At 56.8% G+C, this 17533-nt stretch overlaps 8 protein-coding genes across 8 annotated transcripts; all 8 read left to right on the plus strand.

Moving 5' to 3' along the window:
* Positions 1 to 559: 559 nt before the first annotated feature.
* Positions 560 to 1510, plus strand: LMXM_34_5300 (conserved hypothetical protein; the record flags this gene model as incomplete). The annotated part of the gene is made up of 1 exon (XM_003879474.1): positions 560 to 1510. One exon carries the CDS (start codon positions 560 to 562, stop codon positions 1508 to 1510), a length of 951 nt encoding a protein of 316 aa, XP_003879523.1.
* Positions 1511 to 2243: 733 nt separating this feature from the next.
* LMXM_34_5310 (putative GTP-binding protein) lies at positions 2244 to 3368 on the plus strand (the record flags this gene model as incomplete). Its single annotated transcript, XM_003879475.1, has 1 exon — positions 2244 to 3368. The coding sequence occupies one exon, from the start codon at positions 2244 to 2246 to the stop codon at positions 3366 to 3368; it is 1125 nt and encodes a 374-aa protein (XP_003879524.1).
* Positions 3369 to 3965: 597 nt separating this feature from the next.
* On the plus strand, positions 3966 to 5759 carry LMXM_34_5320 (conserved hypothetical protein; the record flags this gene model as incomplete). The annotated part of the gene is made up of 1 exon (XM_003879476.1): positions 3966 to 5759. The coding sequence occupies one exon, from the start codon at positions 3966 to 3968 to the stop codon at positions 5757 to 5759; it is 1794 nt and encodes a 597-aa protein (XP_003879525.1).
* Positions 5760 to 6389: 630 nt separating this feature from the next.
* Positions 6390 to 7460, plus strand: LMXM_34_5330 (isopentenyl-diphosphate delta-isomerase,putative; the record flags this gene model as incomplete). The annotated part of the gene is made up of 1 exon (XM_003879477.1): positions 6390 to 7460. One exon carries the CDS (start codon positions 6390 to 6392, stop codon positions 7458 to 7460), a length of 1071 nt encoding a protein of 356 aa, XP_003879526.1.
* Positions 7461 to 8360: 900 nt separating this feature from the next.
* On the plus strand, positions 8361 to 9401 carry LMXM_34_5340 (conserved hypothetical protein; the record flags this gene model as incomplete). The annotated part of the gene is made up of 1 exon (XM_003879478.1): positions 8361 to 9401. One exon carries the CDS (start codon positions 8361 to 8363, stop codon positions 9399 to 9401), a length of 1041 nt encoding a protein of 346 aa, XP_003879527.1.
* Positions 9402 to 10112: 711 nt separating this feature from the next.
* LMXM_34_5350 (putative amino acid permease) lies at positions 10113 to 11345 on the plus strand (the record flags this gene model as incomplete). Its single annotated transcript, XM_003879479.1, has 1 exon — positions 10113 to 11345. One exon carries the CDS (start codon positions 10113 to 10115, stop codon positions 11343 to 11345), a length of 1233 nt encoding a protein of 410 aa, XP_003879528.1.
* Positions 11346 to 13991: 2646 nt separating this feature from the next.
* LMXM_34_5360 (putative amino acid permease) lies at positions 13992 to 15209 on the plus strand (the record flags this gene model as incomplete). The annotated part of the gene is made up of 1 exon (XM_003879480.1): positions 13992 to 15209. The coding sequence occupies one exon, from the start codon at positions 13992 to 13994 to the stop codon at positions 15207 to 15209; it is 1218 nt and encodes a 405-aa protein (XP_003879529.1).
* A 770-nt stretch (positions 15210 to 15979) lies between these two features.
* Positions 15980 to 17143, plus strand: LMXM_34_5370 (diacylglycerol kinase-like protein; the record flags this gene model as incomplete). Its single annotated transcript, XM_003879481.1, has 1 exon — positions 15980 to 17143. One exon carries the CDS (start codon positions 15980 to 15982, stop codon positions 17141 to 17143), a length of 1164 nt encoding a protein of 387 aa, XP_003879530.1.
* Between the last annotated feature and the right edge of the window lie 390 nt (positions 17144 to 17533).

Here is a 17533-nt window from a genome sequence, read left to right on the forward strand (position 1 = left end):
AGTGTTCACGGGCTCTCCCTCACTCTCTGTGCGCCATGAGATACAGATGCACGTCAGACGGGCAGATGCACGCCTACCTCCCCGTCGCGCCCCGTGACCTTGCCCTCGCTTTTTTGTCTTTGTCGGTGCTTACATTTGCCCATATCGTTTTTCCTCTTTTCGCTTCTGCTTGGTGACGCTGTATGTGTGTGTGTGTGCGGTGGGGGGAGGGAGAAAGTGCGTGTGCACGCATGATAGGCGTGCGTGTCACTTATAGGCATTAACAGCCGCACATATGTACAGAGACGGCGCTGACAGCCACACATGGCATATCATGAGCGACAAGCAGGAGGAGTGCACCTCACGAGCCTCCGCCTCGCCTACCCCAGATGAAGGCGATCGGGAGTCACGACGACTTGTGCGTGAACGCGAGCGTCAGGAGCGACTGAGAGGACGGCTGACAGATCTCACGTTTGCTGACATTTCCTGCTCTCGGGATGGGAAATCGGACTTTGTAAAGCAAAACGTCATAGTCTGCATTAAAGGTTCGAAGTCGCAGTTCAACGCCCGCATTGGGCGAATGAAGAGCATCCTGCCGCCCCTCACCTGCGACTGCTGTCAGACGTTCTCGACGCTGTCCGCAGTGCTGCTGTCGTCCCTCGGCTTTGCAGCAATGCTGAGCGAGTGCTGCTCCCTCTCCACGGTGAACTACCTTCTGTACATTTCGGCGTGGATGCACCAGCTGACGCTGCCGTGCTGGCCGCAGAAGCGCGTGCGGCCCACCATTAGCGATCTCAACGCCTGCCTTTACCTCCGGGACTTTTTCCCCAGCAAGGCGAACGCAGACGAGTTCGAGGTCATCTTCTATAACCAAGCCCACAAGGCAGTGGATCTGCTGCATGCCATGTGCACTCCCCGCAAGCGCGCACGCTCCAGCGACGGCGCGCACCCAGTGTACGGCTACGTGATTGTATCAGGAGACTACACCGTCTCTGTTTTCTCCGTAGAGCACGACATTGCGAAGGGGTCGCGTAGCCGCTACCGCGAGGCGTGGAGCTTCTACATCTGCGATTCCCACGGCACGCAGCCGTGGTCGGAAGACAAGGCCAGCGTGTCCGGACTGACCTTTGGCCACCGTTCGCACGACGTGGACGATACAAAGCTGGAGGAGGAGGCCAGTAACGGAAGCTGCACTCCCAGCTCGGCGGCGGACCTCTCGGTGGAGGATGGCATTCACTACTTCTCCACCATCCTGTTCACTCTTCTAGAGGAACACCGCAAAGGTGCGCAGCGCACGAGTCAGGTGCCGTACATGACGTGGACCCCGCTGCGGCGGCGGCGATCACTGGCGTACACGGCGCAAGAGCTCAAGAGGATTATCGACAACCATTGGATTCCCAAGGTACTGTCGAATCCCATGGTGCAGGCCGAGGCCAAGAAGTTCTCCTTCAAACCGCTGGAGTGTTTCTGGGGAATCAGTCCCGTTACAACAGCGAAAACTTGCACAGCCTCAGGTGCGTCACCTGCATGACGCGAGAGAGAAGAAAAGCAAACAAACAAATGAGTGACTTACTCTAAACGCGCGCACACACACAGAAAGCGGCTCTACGCGAGGCAATTGCGCCAGAACTGAGGCCTAGATACTGCATCAGACGCGAGCACGCATAAACTCCCGCGCGCGATGCCTTGCTATGCTGCACCCCATACTTTTTTTGCTCCTGTTCGTTGACGACGGACTTGCTTTCCAATGACCGTCTCTGTCCCTCGTCGGCGCTAGCGAACTGCTTCCGCCGATCTTATCAGTGTTTGCGAGGGAGACGCTAAACACTACGGCGCCCATTGTACATGTCTACACGGCAGTGTCTCCTCCGACTAGACTTCTTTATCATCTCTTCTGTCCGCACGCCCCTTTTCTCGCCCTTTCCCTCACGGCTCTCCTCGCCTGGCTCCTGATTCGCGCTTGCACAACGGACACTTGCAGGCTCACCTGGTCGTCTTCTATTTTTCGGCACTGCCTCACCAGCTACAAGAAGGCCCGAGACTTGCTAAGTGAGCAGCGGTAAGGCACATGTGCCACGGTAGGGAGCCAAGACGTCTCACGTTGATCGGCTTTCGTTCCGTGTCTCCTTGTACGATTTCGAGCTCCTGCGTGGATCCACCCGCTGCCTCGTGTCGGCGGTCAGACACGCGCTCCTCTCCCGGCGTCAACACGCCAAAGGCTATTTGTGGGGCTCTGCTCCAAGCAAGGGAGGAGGCACGTCACCATGGGTCTTCTCGAGCGCAGAAAAGCGATCGAGGAGGAGATCGCGAGAACACAAAAGAACAAAAAGACGGAGTATCATGTCGGCCGTCTCAAGGGGCAGCTGGCGCGCATCAAGACGGAAATGATGGAGAATGCCGCTCGGGCGGCCGGCGCGAAGGGCGGAGACGGCTTCGACGTTCGCAAGAGCGGCGATGTGCGCTGCGCCCTGGTCGGGTTTCCGTCCGTCGGCAAGTCGTCCTTTCTCTCGCGTGTCACACAGACAGAGAGTGAGGCGGCCGGCTACGAGTTCACCACGCTGACGTGCATTCCGGGAAAGCTGATGCACAAGGGAACGGAAATTCAAATCCTTGATTTGCCTGGCATTATTGAAGGTGCGGCGGAGGGTAAGGGCCGCGGTCGCCAGGTCATCGCGACGGCGCGCACTGCCGACATGATCATCCTCATGCTCGACGCTGCCAAGGCAGAGGCACAGCGTTCGAAGATTGAGAACGAGCTTGAGTCCGTTGGTATCCGTCTGAATCAGCGCTTCCCCAACGTCACCTTCAAGAAGAAGACATCGTGCAGCATGAATGTCGTGAGCTACAGCTCCACTGTGCCGCAAACAAGGGGCGTCTCCGAGCAGATGGTGAAGGAGGTGCTGAAAGACTATGGTATCTTTAACGCTGATGTGGCCCTGCGCGAAGACATCACTGTCGACCAGTTCATCGACGTGATAGAAGGAAACCGTAAGTACATGCCGTGCCTGTACGTGTACAATAAGATCGACACAATCACTATGGAGGAGATGGACCGCCTGAGTCGCCTGCCGCACTCTGTCGTGCTGTCGCTGCACTGGGACCTCAACGTCGGCGAGGTCATTGATGAGGTGTGGGAGCACCTCAACATCATTCGCATCTACACAAAGAAGCATGGTGAGCACCCGGACTTCGGCAAGCCGTTCGTCGTGAAGCGCGACGCAAGTGTGGAACACATTTGCAAGCGCATTCACAAGGATATTGCGTCACGCTTCAAGTACGCCCTTGTGTGGGGCACGAGCGCGAAGCACCAGCCACAGCGCGTCGGTATTTCACATGAGCTAGAGGACGAGGATGTTCTTCAAATCATGCTAAGAACAGCCAATGAGTAGCGTCTCTGTTTTTGCTGTCACTGCAGTGGATCGATGCGCATGTGCAGTCTTTGCGTCGCATAAATCCAGACGATAAACCGCAAAAGGAGGTGGAGAAAAGAAAGTGAAACACACGTGTATGAGTGTGTGTGTCAAGCTACGCCCCGCCTGCATCGTTGTGTAAGAGGATGTCCAGATGCAGAGGAGACTGACGCGGCGTCCGTCGAACGGAACGCATATCGGTGTGCACCGTGTGCGGCTGACTATGCTTGTGTGCCGGCAGAGAGTGTGCCACAGAAGGAAAACTGGTTTCTTCCTACCGCTCATGTCGGTTCTTATTCTCATGTGCTTGCCTTCCTACCTCAAGGGAACATTCCTCTAGGACTCCTATCGAGCATGACCATATCCCTGGACAACGTCTTCGTTTCCTGCATTCTCTTCCCGCCGGTGCGTCCATCGCACCCTTGCCTTCCCTAACTTTTCTCTTGAAACTCTGTATCGTTGCTGCGCACTTGTCCGCACCGGTAGAGTCCCAAAAGCGAGCCTGTTCTTGGGCCTCACCACCACCACCACCCTCCTTCTTCCTTCTTGCTCTCCGCCTCAGGGTGTCCTCTGTGAATGACAGATTCACAACAACAGCACAACAACGGAAAAACGTGCACACGTATGAGCCAGCACCAGGACGTGTTGACGGCAGCTTTTTTGCGGGCACATGGGGTCGCACTGTCGAAGCCGCTGCGCGATTGGCTGACGCGAGTCTCGTTCTTAGCGCGGGCTCAGACATCTGTCGAGAAAAAGGAGAAGTACGAAAGGTGGGCTCTGCGAGCAGTGGAGGATGCAGTGAAGTCGCCGGGTGGTGTGGCAGCCATCATGTGGGCCAAGCAAAGCGTTGTAATGCCGCCCGATTCGCCTGACTGTACGTCGGAGTGGTGGCAAGAGAGTCGCCGCTCCTATGCAACCTCCTCAAGTGGCGCTACCGCTCCTTACGAGAACCCCACGCGAGCGTCGCTGTTGACAGAGACAATGCAACGCGCCCCGGCGCCGCTGCAGCCCTTTGTGCAGCAGGGCTTCAGCCTCTACGACAGAGAGGTGACCCTTGGTCACCGCCGCTACGAACAGGTCACCTTTGTGGAAATGCTCAATATTGCAAAGAGTCTGCAAGCCAAGGCGTCTCCAGCACCCGTGCCGTCACCGGCCCTGCCACCCCCCTCACAGCCGCCGCCATTATCGTACAACGCGTTCATGACCCCGACAGCAACCATCACGCGCACCGTTTTCGTACCGCCAACCGAGCACAAGAGGCCCGCCCCGGAAGCCGCGCCGCACGAGCCTCCACATAAACGAGCTGTGCCAGCCACCGCACCCGCTGTGTCGCGGAAGGACAAGACGTTCTTCTTCCAGCTTGCTGGTATCACGGACGCTGAAGTGGCCGCCCCGCGTGAATTTATCGGGCTGTCGACGGAGCTGGAGCGTCATTACACCCGCTACGAGCCCCTGGTCGAGGACATTCGCCCCCTCGCGGTGTTGAAGGACGCGTACGCGCACATTACCACGCACGCCACGGGCTTGGAGAGGGCGGAAGGCAAGAAGGCTGCACAGAAGTACCTGAGTGATCAGCTCAAGGGCATGCGGCAGGACCTGCGAGTGCAGAACATTGTCGATAACTTCACCGTCATGGTGTATGAGGTGCACGCGCGGCTCTGCCTGGAGACTGGCGACATTGGCGAGTTCAACCAGTGCCAAGCAGGTCTGAAGCAGTTCTATGCAATGGACGCTGTTGACCTGAGTCAGTGCGATGTGAAGAACTTCTTTCTCTACCGCCTGGTGTACCTGACGCTGAGCGGACAGTACGACTCTCTCTCTACGGAGCTCATTCACTTCACCAACGCCCAGCTGCAGGGTACCGACCGGGTTGGCAGCAGCATCACCAGGGAACCGGTCAACCGCACTCTCGCTCTCTGCGCCGCGTGCAACGACGGCGACACGCCGTCGCTATGCCGTCTTCTGCTCAGCTTCGAGGTGGAAATGACGTACCTCGTTCGCATCTACTTACAAAAATTGCGGATCATGTGGCTCAAAGAAATTCTCACCGCCATGAAGGGCTCACTCACGCTACGCTTTCTGATGGCCAGCCTCGGCTTCACGCCACTTCCACACGGCAAGAAGAGGCGTCAGCTGTTCTGGTTGGACGACGCGGAGGAGAGCGCCGCGCTTCGGTTTACCGAGCTCTTTCAAACACTCAAGGTGGAGCTGCCGCCAGAATTCTCCTTTCACGCAGAGGTGACCCGCGCAAAGCACACCGGGTCAGACCCGCAGGCGCACTATCCGTCCCTCGACGCTGCCACTGCCCTGAAAGCAGTCAACGACTACCTCGTATTCCTTGGGACACGCAAAGACGCCGTCCGCACATAGGCGACACACTTCTCTGTTAGCGTGTGCCTGCCCCCTCTCGCCATCGCCCCTCCATTATCACTGCACAGGGGAGGGGGTGGGAGTGCATCGTCTGCGATGGAGACAATTAATCACGCAAGCAACATTCACTATGGCGCTCTTGGGCGGTGGTTGTCTTAACACGGATGGCCACTAACTCGTGCAGCGCCTGCGCAAAGCGCCTCGGTGGATGGGCAACTGGCGGCAGCGAGACATGCCGCAGCGCACCGTCTCTCTTCTGCCCTTCAGCGCTCCTTCCCCCTTTTTCGGCGGACGGGGCCACTTTCTAGGCCAGAGCTGGGTTACCACAACTCATTCTTTTTCTTTTACTGTCCCTCCCATGCAGCGGGGTTATACCGTCCCTCTATCCATCTTTCCCACGCATCCGCCTCTTTCTATTGAATGCCCGCTGTGGTTGACCAGAAACGCATAGTATCTGGACCGTGCACGTGGCGCCCCTTTTTTCCTCACAGCAACACCGACGCTCACAGCTTTGACATGTTACACCGCTTGCTCTGCAGTCCAAAAGTCATTTCCTCTTTTCCTCGTTTATTTCGCTTGTATTATTCTTTTAACATCTTTTCCCAGCGGTTGACGTCCCGGCACACGGCGATGCCCTCTCGTGATTGCACGGTTGACCGCGAGGCGGCGGTGCAGAACCGCAAGAAGGACCACATCGACATTTGCTTGCATAAGGACGTCGAGCCACACAAGAGACACACCATCTGGAACAAGTACACGCTTCCCTACAAGGCACTTCCCGAAGTTGATCTGCAGAAGATCGAGACGTCCTGCGAGTTTATGGGCAAGCGCATCTCCTTTCCCTTCTTCATTTCCTCCATGACCGGCGGTGAGGCGCACGGTCGCGTCATCAACGAGAACCTGGCAAAGGCATGCGAGGCCGAGAAGATCCCGTTCGGGCTTGGTAGCATGCGCATCATCAACCGCTATGCGTCGGCGGTGCACACCTTTAACGTGAAGGAGTTCTGCCCCTCGGTTCCGATGCTAGCCAATATCGGCCTGGTGCAGCTGAACTACGGTTTTGGCCCAAAGGAGGTAAACAACCTCGTGGACTCGGTACACGCCGACGGTCTGTGCATCCACCTGAACCATACGCAAGAGGTCTGCCAGCCGGAGGGCGACACAAACTTTGAGGGCCTGATTGAGAAGCTGCGCCAGCTGTTGCCGCACATCAAGGTGCCGGTACTCGTGAAGGGTGTCGGTCACGGCATTGATTACGAGTCGATGGTGGCCATCAAGGCGAGCGGCGTCAAGTACGTGGACGTTTCGGGATGCGGCGGCACGTCGTGGGCCTGGATCGAGGGCCACCGGCAGCCATACAAGGCTGAGGAGGAGAACATTGGTTACCTCTTTCGCGACATCGGTGTGCCTACAGATGTCTGCCTGCGTGAGAGCGCGCCGCTGACCGTCAACGGCGACCTCCACCTTATCGCCGGCGGCGGTATCCGCAACGGCTTGGACGTTGCCAAGGCGCTCATGATGGGTGCCGAGTACGCCACAGCGGCGATGCCGTTCCTTGCGGCTGCGCTGGAAAGCTCAGAGGCGGTCCGTGCAGTAATTCAGCGTATCCGCCAGGAGCTGCGTGTCTCCATGTTCACCTGCGGTGCTCGCAATATCGAGGAGCTGCGACGCATGAAGGTGATTGAACTCGGCCACCTTTGACCCTTTTCGTCACTCTTTTATGCCTGTGTGCGTCCTCAACGCAGACCCTCGTCGTGCGCTCTCATCGGCGGCCCCCTTCCCCTCCCTCGATGCCCCCCTTTTCTTCGTTCATACGTATTAGGCAACTGCTCTGGACACCTAGTGACTGAAAGGAAAAGAAATTTGAAAGCTGGCCGAAATGAACTAACGCGAAGAAAAACAATCTCTCTCCGTTCCGCGCGTGTACACTTGCGGTGTGGAAGAATGGGAGCTCGTGCTGTTGCACTACTCAGTATGGCCTCGGGGTTATCATCCGATATCGTTCTCTCGCCGCCCCATGCCACAGGCCAGCGGTGACCTCTAGTGAAGGCCATGCATGTACGTAGCGCTTTTTTCTTTAAGGTGTTTTGTTTTTCGAACGGCGACAGGGAAAAAGTGACGGTGACCAACACATCGACTCGAAGATAGGCGACAGTGCCGTGAGCACCCGAGCTGTTTCATGCTCGAGCTGACAGTCTCTCTCTGCTGTGGGTGTACACGGTGTTCCGCAGCATAGATGGAGGAAGTCGGTGCCGCGCACGTGCGAGGCACAGAGGATGCTTGCGCCGTTTTGTTCCGTGGGTATGTGCGTGTGAGTGTGTCTTGTCTCTCCCCTGATGTCATGTTCCGCCTTTCCTATTGCATCTGCCCTGTTACCTTCTCCGTTCTACCCGATGCCCTTTTTTTTCCTCCCATCCTCACCCTTCTCGCTTGCTTGCTCATACGGGGGGGGGCACCACACAGACGCGAGGAGTCAGCTGTTCGTCTTACGTGTCTTCAGTGCCACTTCCTCACTCCAACACCGAACGATCACAACGAGGCCAACGTGGCTGTTGCAGAAGCTCACATACATACGCGCAAAACACGCACACACGCAGGACCATGGCATCGCGTGCCATTTCCAACTATACAGCGGACTTTTCGCCGCTTAAGTACATTGAGCGCGCCGTCAGGAACTCGGACTGCCGAACACCCATCATTTTTGTGCAGCAAGACGGTGACCCGTTTCAGACCGTGTGTTACCTGGCCAAGAAGCGCGACTCCGCCGTTTGGAGCTTTGACGTGGCTCAGCTGCAGAGCATGCAGAACGTTGCGGACTACATCGATGTGGGTATCAACAATGGCGACTGGGTGTACATAACCAATTGCGACCTTGTGAGTGAGTCGTACTTCCGCGATGTTGCGCGCACCCTGTACAAGATTCTCCCCGAGCCGCAACTCTACCCTCGCCGTGAGGTGTTCCGCTGCTTTTTTGGCGTTACCGTGCCCTTTGACCTGAACTCGCCAGTGGGTGTGCCCTTTCCTCCGCTGTTCATGCACAGCTCCCTGGTGGCACGCCCCACCGCTGCGCAAGGCACGAAGTGGTCGCGTATTATGCCGGCTGAAAAGACCCTCTTTTCCGCTGCGGCGCTGAAGCACCAACAGCGTCGCGAGGCTGGCCGCGAAAGCGACAGTGAGAGCGACCTGGATGAGGCCGACCGCATTTCCGGAATTATCTTTTACCGCGCTGTGGAACGGAGCCGTGACATTGATCAGTCAACCGTAACGCTAGCGAAGCACGAGATGATGCAAGCCGTCGAAGCGCAGGATGATCCCCTCATGCGACGTCTTGTGTCCTCCGGCGAGGTGGACCTGTCACGAAAGCTGAAGGACGGCATGACACCCTTGCAGTATGCCTGCTGCAAGGAGCTGACGGGGTCTGTGCGCACCTTGTTGTCGCTAGGTGCTGACCCCAACGCCGCCCGCGAGTCCGACGGTCGCCCTCCGCTGTTCATGTCGATCGACGACATCGAGCTAGCAAAAATGCTCGTTGAAGGCGGTGCAGACCTCTTCTCCAAATTCGAAGGCCACCGCGCCGACACACACCCTGACACCTCCCCTGATGTGGCAGCCTACTTAGATAAGGAGCGCAAATGCATGTAAACAGACGTTGGCACACGATGTATTCTACCTGCAAGCCGCCATGGGCGCCTGCGCGCACGTCATTGTTGATCTTCTTTTCTCTTTCGCTCTATGTTTCGTTACGACCATGTCTTGATGTACAGCCACTTCTCTCTCTCCACTCCACGTAATGCTGTTCAGCAGCGCTCATCTGGGCGGAATGTGCTCCGGACTACCTTTTCTTGCGCGCGTGCGCTTACGCGAGGGAGGGAAAGCCAGCGTCTCTTATTTCTTCGCCTCCGCGTCCTTTTTTTCTTCCTATTGTCTGGATATGTAATGCGCTCTGGTACAGTGGAAGCACACAACGGAGGAACTCATGAAACCGCGGAACGGGAAGAACTTAGTCGCGCAACTGTGCATTCCTCGGCATACTCCCCATCGTGACGCTTGTGGTACGGCAAGCATGTGAGGGTTTGTGAGCGTCGTGCCACCACGCTGCTCCCCTCCCCCTCCCTCCGCCGACTGAGCTGCGTCTTACTTGCTGTTGGTGCCTTCATTTTGCTTTGTCTTGTCGTGCTAGGTGCGATAAGCGGGGGTTGTACGACACACTCCGTGTGACAGACACATAACTTTCCGATGATCTGGCTCTCTTTTTACTCTACCTATCTTCATTGCCCGCTCACCCCCTCTCCTCTCCCAACCCTTCCCTCTTGACACAGGCACACACGCACACACTCACTCGCACAAAGAGACATGAAGTTTTGGGATCACGTTTCTGGCCGTGGTGTGGTGGGGGCAGCGCTTAGCTTGTCGGTCACCACCATCGGCGCAGGCGTGCTCGTCATTCCATCGACTTTCCAGGACGGCGGCATTTGCTTTGTGGTGGGCATGCTCGTTTTCGTAGGAGCTATGACGGTGCTCTCTATTGACTACTTGATCCGATGCATCGATTGTCTTCACCTCAAGTCGTACGAGGACATCTCACGCGAGCTGCTGGGCCGATGGTTCGAGGAGACAGTGCGGTGGATTCTCATCCTCTACAACATCGGCATGGCGGCTGGCTACATCGTCGTCATTGGTGAGATCTTCACCCCAATACTGCCGCTCATTCAGCCGTATCTGCCCTTCCTGACAGACAGCTCGCACGTGATGATCATGGCGTGGGCTTTCGTAATGCTGCCGCTGTCCTGCATCCCGAAAATCACAAAGATGAACTACATCTCCTTCGTCGCCATCACGGCCACCTTTCTCATCTCGACAATTATCGTGTACCGCTACTTTGTCCCGTACGATGGGAAGCACAACCGTGGCAAGGTCACGTATCTGTCATTGAATGAGCGGACGCTTTTGGCTATGCCCGTGATGATGTTCTCGTTCGACTGTCAGTCCCTCGTGTTCCAGATCTACAACAATCTGAAAACGGGCACGCGCGCCAATATGATGAGGGTGGCGTCGCTGAGCATCAGCATCACCGGCTTGGTGTACTTAGTCGTTGGGCTGTTTGGCTACCTCACCCACACCCCTGACATCACCGGCAACATCCTCACAAACTACGACCCTTTCAAGGATCACCTTTTCATGTTCGGCGAGGCGGTGTACTCCTTTACAGTGATGGCCGCCTATGTCCTCGTTTTGTTCCCCTGCCGCGACGCCTTGTTCATTTTCTTGTATGGCCACAACACGGCGACGCACGAGCTGGCGCATGCGGCCATCACCACGCGCCAGAATCTAGTTGCTAGCGTCCTGCTATCCACCTTGAGCATCTTTCTGGCCATGCAAGTCACAGGTATCGTCGTCGTCATCGCGCTTCTCGGAGGTCTCTGTAGCAGCACGATCTGCTTTTCCTACCCGGCTGCGTTTCGCATCATGCTCCACATCAGGGGCCTGGATCGCTGCAAGCCGATGGAGCTCGTCACCGCCATATGCATGCTTGTCTTTGGTGTGTTGGGCGGTATTCTCGGCACTTTCATCGCCATTCGGATGTAACGGCGGAGGGAGGGACGAAAAAGAGACCTTTAGCGGGTGGATGCCGCCTCTCTGTGCTTGGCATCGCTCTTCCTGTGGGAAGGGAAGCGGGGAATCTCACAAAGAGTATGCGCGGACTCGCACATGTAGCGTGGCAGCAAACAGGCATGGGTGAGCGAAGGAGGGAGGGTGACAAGGGAGACGGTGTTTCTTCTCTTTTCTGTCGGTGACTCCTTCTCTGATTGGATCACGTCTCAGATCTCCACCTCTGTTCACAGCCTGCCAAAGCCCCTTTTCGACTGTTGTGCGTGTGCGCAGCGTAGGACAGTCGCATATGTGTCTTGTAATGAGACTCTTTACGGTTTCACTAATTGACATACCTAACGCCGAAACGGAATTGATAATCGCCCTCTTGGGTGTACGCATGTCTGCGTGGTTGTATGCTGAACAGCGCGCGAGCTTCTTGGCCCTCTCCACACTGTTTCTTGTCGTTTGGCGTCGTCTTCGTCCGGCTGGGTTCTGCTTTCAATGGAACAACGTTCTTTGATAACCTTAACACTTCTCACGTGCTGTAGAGGATGGAAAGATGCTCTGGGTCGTGTGTTGAGGGAGGTGGTGTGTGTATTGTGTACGTTGTTTTATCGGTAGAAAAAAGGAACGTAGACACGGAGCACAGTGCCTCAAGGAAAGAGGGCGGGTGAGAATCCCTGTCGGTGATTGTATGTGTCGTGTCCGTGTTCATTTGCCCTGCGCCCTTCACCATCTTTCAGTGTTTCTTTTTTTTGTTGTTCTTCTGCTCATGATGTGAGGCCCACCGAGAGCTCCTCCCCGGCACTCACCGAAATGCACCGTGAAGGGTGTCAAAGCTTCCCCCCGCCCCCTATCCGATGCACGGCAGGAGAGCACTGCTCAGGATCCGCAATCAGGCCGTCGCTGCCAGCCGAGTCCCTGCTACATAGAAAGAGTGGCTCATGGCGCCCCCTCCAGAAGCACCACAGACCCGACGATGATACCGCGCCAAACCGCCTTGTGACGCTGACAAGCAATCTGTGCAAGTTACTCAAGCGACCTATCTGGTGACGTCTGCAGCACCATCGGGAAGGCAGCCTCCAACCACGGCAGTCTGGCCTCCATCCCCACTGCGCCACTAGAGGCTTCTCTCAGCTTGCTCCCGCGCGAAGTACCCCATCACCCGTCAGGTACCGAGATAGACGCTGCGCTTGTGGGTTCTGCTCTCGTGCGTTTGACTCGGCACCTCACGGCAGTGACGAAGCTCAGCGTAGCGCCGAAACTCACTCGCTGGATCATGGATTTCTCAGACGATTGCTCTGTCTGCCTTCGCTTCCGCCAGAAGAGACCAGAGATGGCCACCTTTACACGCCGAGTCCCACAGGAGTCTGTTCGAGGCCCTCTTCTCTCCACCGCTGTAGTGGACTCGCTGAGTATGGGGCTCCGCAAGACCCGCGGACTGCACTACGCCTTCTGTCCTGATGGCCTCACACTCCTGGCCCCCTCCTCAGGCGAGGATGCCATACAGGTCACGCTGCGATTCGCCCTCTGCGTTGCGGAGCACACGACACTGAAGCGCTTCATGGGGTTCAATGCCCACGCCCACCCCAAAGCCCAGTGCACACCCCTCGGTGCCGAGTGATCACGGCGCGGCCAAGCTCACTATCCACTTCCGGGGGGGGAGTGCGGCCCGTTTCGCGCACGTGCCTGGAAGAGGACCGCTGCCCCTCCGCCCTCCCGGCGTGGACCCCCAACCCATCCGCGACGCTGGCCGACACGATGCAGGGGCCGCCGAGGTAGCTATGACTCGGCTTGTCGGGCGCGGGGCTGTGTGCTCGCGCGAGTGGGGCCCGTCGAAGGATCTGCTCTGCCCTTTCTGCGTGGCGCTGCGTGCGCCGCGGGCAGGAGGGCCGTTGGGCGCACGCCCCCGGCTCGGCGGCGGGGCGGTTCATCCCAGGGAGAGCCAGGGTTCGGCCGTGGCGCCGCAGGAGTCGGTGTATTGTGGCTGGCGTGCGTGTGTTTGGTGGTGGCGGAATGGCTTGTTGGAAAACGTCGCTGGATGAGGGGTGACGTCTTCCCTTCCCTCTTTTTGTTCTTTTCTCCTCCGTTATCTTAGTCGTGAACTCTCACCTGACTTGAGTGTAGCGCGATAAAAGTTGCGTTGAGAGGAGAGGACCCCGGCAGCTAATGCTCGTGGGATTTATGAAAGAAACGAATTTTCGGTTTTCCTGTTGGTGTTGAGTGTGCCTTCGCAGCTTGGACTTGCTGTGGGTACTCACCATATAGAAAGACGACAACTCCGCACGCGAGGGTATGGTAGCCGTGTCCTTGCTGTGGTTGCGGTGCCTGTGTGCTCGCCGAACTCTCACTCCACTAGCTCGTTTTCGGTTTTGTGCTTCACCATCTCCTCGTTCTTTTTCTACCACGGGCACATTTGTTGCAACGCGTCTTCATCTCCACTGGTCATGACCGCTGACATTGCGGCTTCTCAACTGCTGCCCTCCATCTCCACCTCAAACAACACCAAAGAAGCTTCCTGGTGCTGTTGAAGGAGAGGCGAAAAGTAAACTGAGCTTTGATGTCCCGTGCAAGGACGTCGTTCACGCTACCGTGTCAACACACGCTGATATAGTCTTCGAAACGAAACATACAAGCGTCATGTCTCACGCCTCACTTCTAGCAGCGGCGCTCAGCATATCGGTCACCACCATTGGTGCCGGTGTGCTGGCAATACCAGCCACATTTGAGTCAGATGGGATCGCCCTGGTGGCACTCGCCTTGCTCGTCGTTGGCGTCCTCACCGTCGTCTCTATTGACTTTCTAATCCTCTGCATTCACAAATTGGGCGCGCATAGCTACGAGGAGATCTCTGACGAGTTGCTCGGGCAAGCCTTCAAAGAAATCATTCGCTGGATGCTGATTGTGTACAACATCGGCACCGCTGTCGGGTACATTGTCGTCATTGGCGAGATATTTACCCCGATGCTGCCGGTGATCCGCTTGTACGTGCCGTGGCTCTCGTCGTCGTCGCACATAATGATTGCATCATGGCTGTGGGTGATGCTGCCTTTATCGTGCTTCCCGAAAGTGTCGCACCTGTACGTGACCTCATTCCTAGCCATCGCCGCGACCTTCTTCATCTCCGGCATCATCGTCTACCGCTACTTTGTACCGCTGAACTCGACCCCGGCTGCGAGGAATTCCGAGGAGGACATCAAGTATTTCCGCTTCTGTCGCCGGTCACTCCTGACGCTTCCCGTAGTGATGTTCGCCTTCGACTGTCAATCTCTCGTATTCCAAGTATGGACGGAGCTAGCCTACCCTTCGCGGGCCACCATGGCAAAAGTGGCTACTGTTAGCGTGCTTGTCACAAGTCTTGTCTACGGTGTGGTCGGATTCTTCGGGTACATGGCCAACACACCGCACGTGCACGGCAACATCTTGACCAACTACAACCCGATGCGTGATCGCCTCTTCGCCATCGGCGAAACCTTCTACTCCATCACCGTCAACGTCGCCTACGTCTTGATTCTCATTCCGTGCCGCGATGCCATCTTCCAGATGTGGTACGGCTTCAGCCACACCCACGAGGCTCTAGAGATTCCTCATCACAGCAACCTCCTTGTGAGCGTTTCACTATCGTTTTTTTGCCTGTGTCTCGCACTGCTGGCGCCGGGATTCCTGTACATTGTGGTGCTCATGGGCGCCTTCTGTAGTAGCACGCTGTGCTTCACCTACCCGGCCCTCTTCCGGCAGCGCCTTCACGTTCTCGGGCTGGCACCGTACACCGGGTACGAGCGCCTCGCTGTTTGGGTCATGTACTTCTTTGGGTTTACCGGTGTCATGATGGGCTTTTTTGCCCTTGTTGGGATGTGACGGGCCGCAGCTTCTCCTTCGCTGTTGTTTCTTTATTTTCTTCTTTTCGTCTGTGTGTGTGTGTATGTGTGTGTGTATGTGTCGAGGGAGGCGGAGTGCTCATGAGTCGCGAAGTGTCCATGTGTCGTATTCTCCCTTTTGCTTGTTTTGTCGCCCCACAACTCGCGGGCCGTGTGTGGCATTTTTTTTTTGCGTTGCTCCCCCAGCCAACTGACAATCATGTGTGGGTGTTCCTGTGTTGTTGTAGCATCCTTATCCTTTCTTTCTGTTTCCTGTTGTTTCTTGCCCTCGTTTGTGCACCGAAACGTCCTTCCCCTCTTTCTGTATACCCTCATGACTCCGCGGTAATACCGCCACTGTGTTCATTCCTCACTAACGTCTAACGAAAAAAAAATGAAAAGAAATCAAACACCATCCATCACGGAAGCCGTTTTGCCGCACATCGACAACGATGAGCCGAGGAGGTACAACGATGTCCTCAATTCCTCCTCTTTCATCGCCCTCTCCGCCTAGGCTGCTTTTGCAGGCCAATGCAAACCGCGCAAGGGCACAGAAATGTCCAATGCGGCGAGTTCATTGCCGCCCTTAATGACTGCACCGGGTAAGCCATCTCCCTTCGATCCCCCGAACCTTCACTGTCCCCTTGGGGAACAACGAAGAGCACCATCGGCGCGCCGTCCGCTCCCGTATTCGGCAACAACGTACAAGTCCCACTTACCATCTTCTCTGCCTACCCGATACTTGCCCCCAGCGCACCCCCCACGCAGGTCATGACCTCTTTGTCGCACAGCCCCCGCATAAGAGACTGCGCGCGGACGTTTTTTGCGCTCGTGAATCTGCGCAGCGGGGGACGCCGCTCCTCAGAGTACGTGCTCCACAAGCTCCGCGATACACTTGGCGCTGATCGGGTGTGGGTCCTCTTCGAAGGCGGAACTGCGGAGCGTCACCGCTCTGAGCTCGAGCTCTTCCTACGCAAGCAAGCGCCCGAGTACGTCATCGTTGCCGGCGGTGATGGTACCATCTCCTTCGCGATGGATGTAATCAAGCGACTGCACGATCAAAACTTGCTCTCACCCAACCGTGGCGTGATTGCGCCTTTCCCGCTCGGAACCGGCAACGATTTCAGCTTTACGCTCGGCTTCGGCAGTGGTTTTGCACGCTGGATCGTGCTGGGCGAGAAACGCTTCCAGCGCCTGATGCGGGACTACGAGACGGCCACCGTCACAAATGTTGATAGATGGTCTCTTCATGTGACCACCACGACGCCACGGCACCCCAGTGGTTTGGTGCACACCCACGTATTCAACAACTACTTCTCCATCGGCTTTGATGCAGCAGTGGCAAGCCGACTCAACCGCTTTCGCCGTCGCCACCCCTACCTCTTCACAACTAGGCCAGTGGTCAAACTGTGGTACGCTGCCTTTGCCGTTATGGCTCTCTTTGCCGAAAAGAAGATCGGCTCCTCCATTCTGCTTGAGGTTGACGGGTGCTGCGTACCGGTGCCGGCGAGTGCCAAATCTATCGCGGTGTGCAACATGCTGACGTACGCCGGCGGTTCTGTCGCCTGGAACGGTGATGCTGTTGACCACTACGCCAAGCCGTCTGTGTGGGATGGCCGCGTGGAGATTGTCTGCTTCTATGGCATATGGCATCTGGCGCTTGTGCGCCTCGGCTGGTGCTATGGGAAGAAGCTCGGACAGGGCACCACTGTCTGCATTGAAACCGACTGCCACTCCTGCCAGTTTGATGGCGAAGAGGTGCTAGACGTGGCGGACACTAAGGGCAAATCCACGTTCCGCATTGCCTACTTCTCCACCTCAGAGTGCCTAACCGTGCCGCCACGGCAGGAGACGAATATCTTTGTCCTCCTGCTCGCGCTTGCCGCGATAGTAGTAGGCATCATGGGCATTTTGTACCGCTCCCCCGTATCGTAGTATCTGTACTTTGGATTCTTGCAAGCGGGGGAAGGGGTGAGGTGGCTGGCGGTGGCAGCATCGAGTGCAGGTTGCATGCTGCCTATTGCTCCGCTAGCATTATGGTGCCCCCACCCCCTCACGGTCTGTTTGTTTTTGTGATGGGAACGTCCGACCCGGTGTTGAGTTCGGTATGCTACTCGAGATTCGCGGACTGCTCGAGGCTCACAGCACACCGCACTTCACGCCATGGTCCTGCACGCAGTGACCTCATTACCCACACCGCACTCGTGCTGCACGGGCTTCCCTCTTCGCATGTCCACGACTGCCCCCTGCTCCCCCATTGGACGACGAACTATGAGCTCTTTGTGGGCAGGCAAATGTCTCTTCGCGGGCCCCTTCTGCTTGAAA

The sequence above is a fragment of the Leishmania mexicana genome, chromosome 34 (assembly GCF_000234665.1).
Source record: "Leishmania mexicana MHOM/GT/2001/U1103 complete genome, chromosome 34".
Lineage (NCBI taxonomy): Eukaryota > Euglenozoa > Kinetoplastea > Trypanosomatida > Trypanosomatidae > Leishmania > Leishmania mexicana.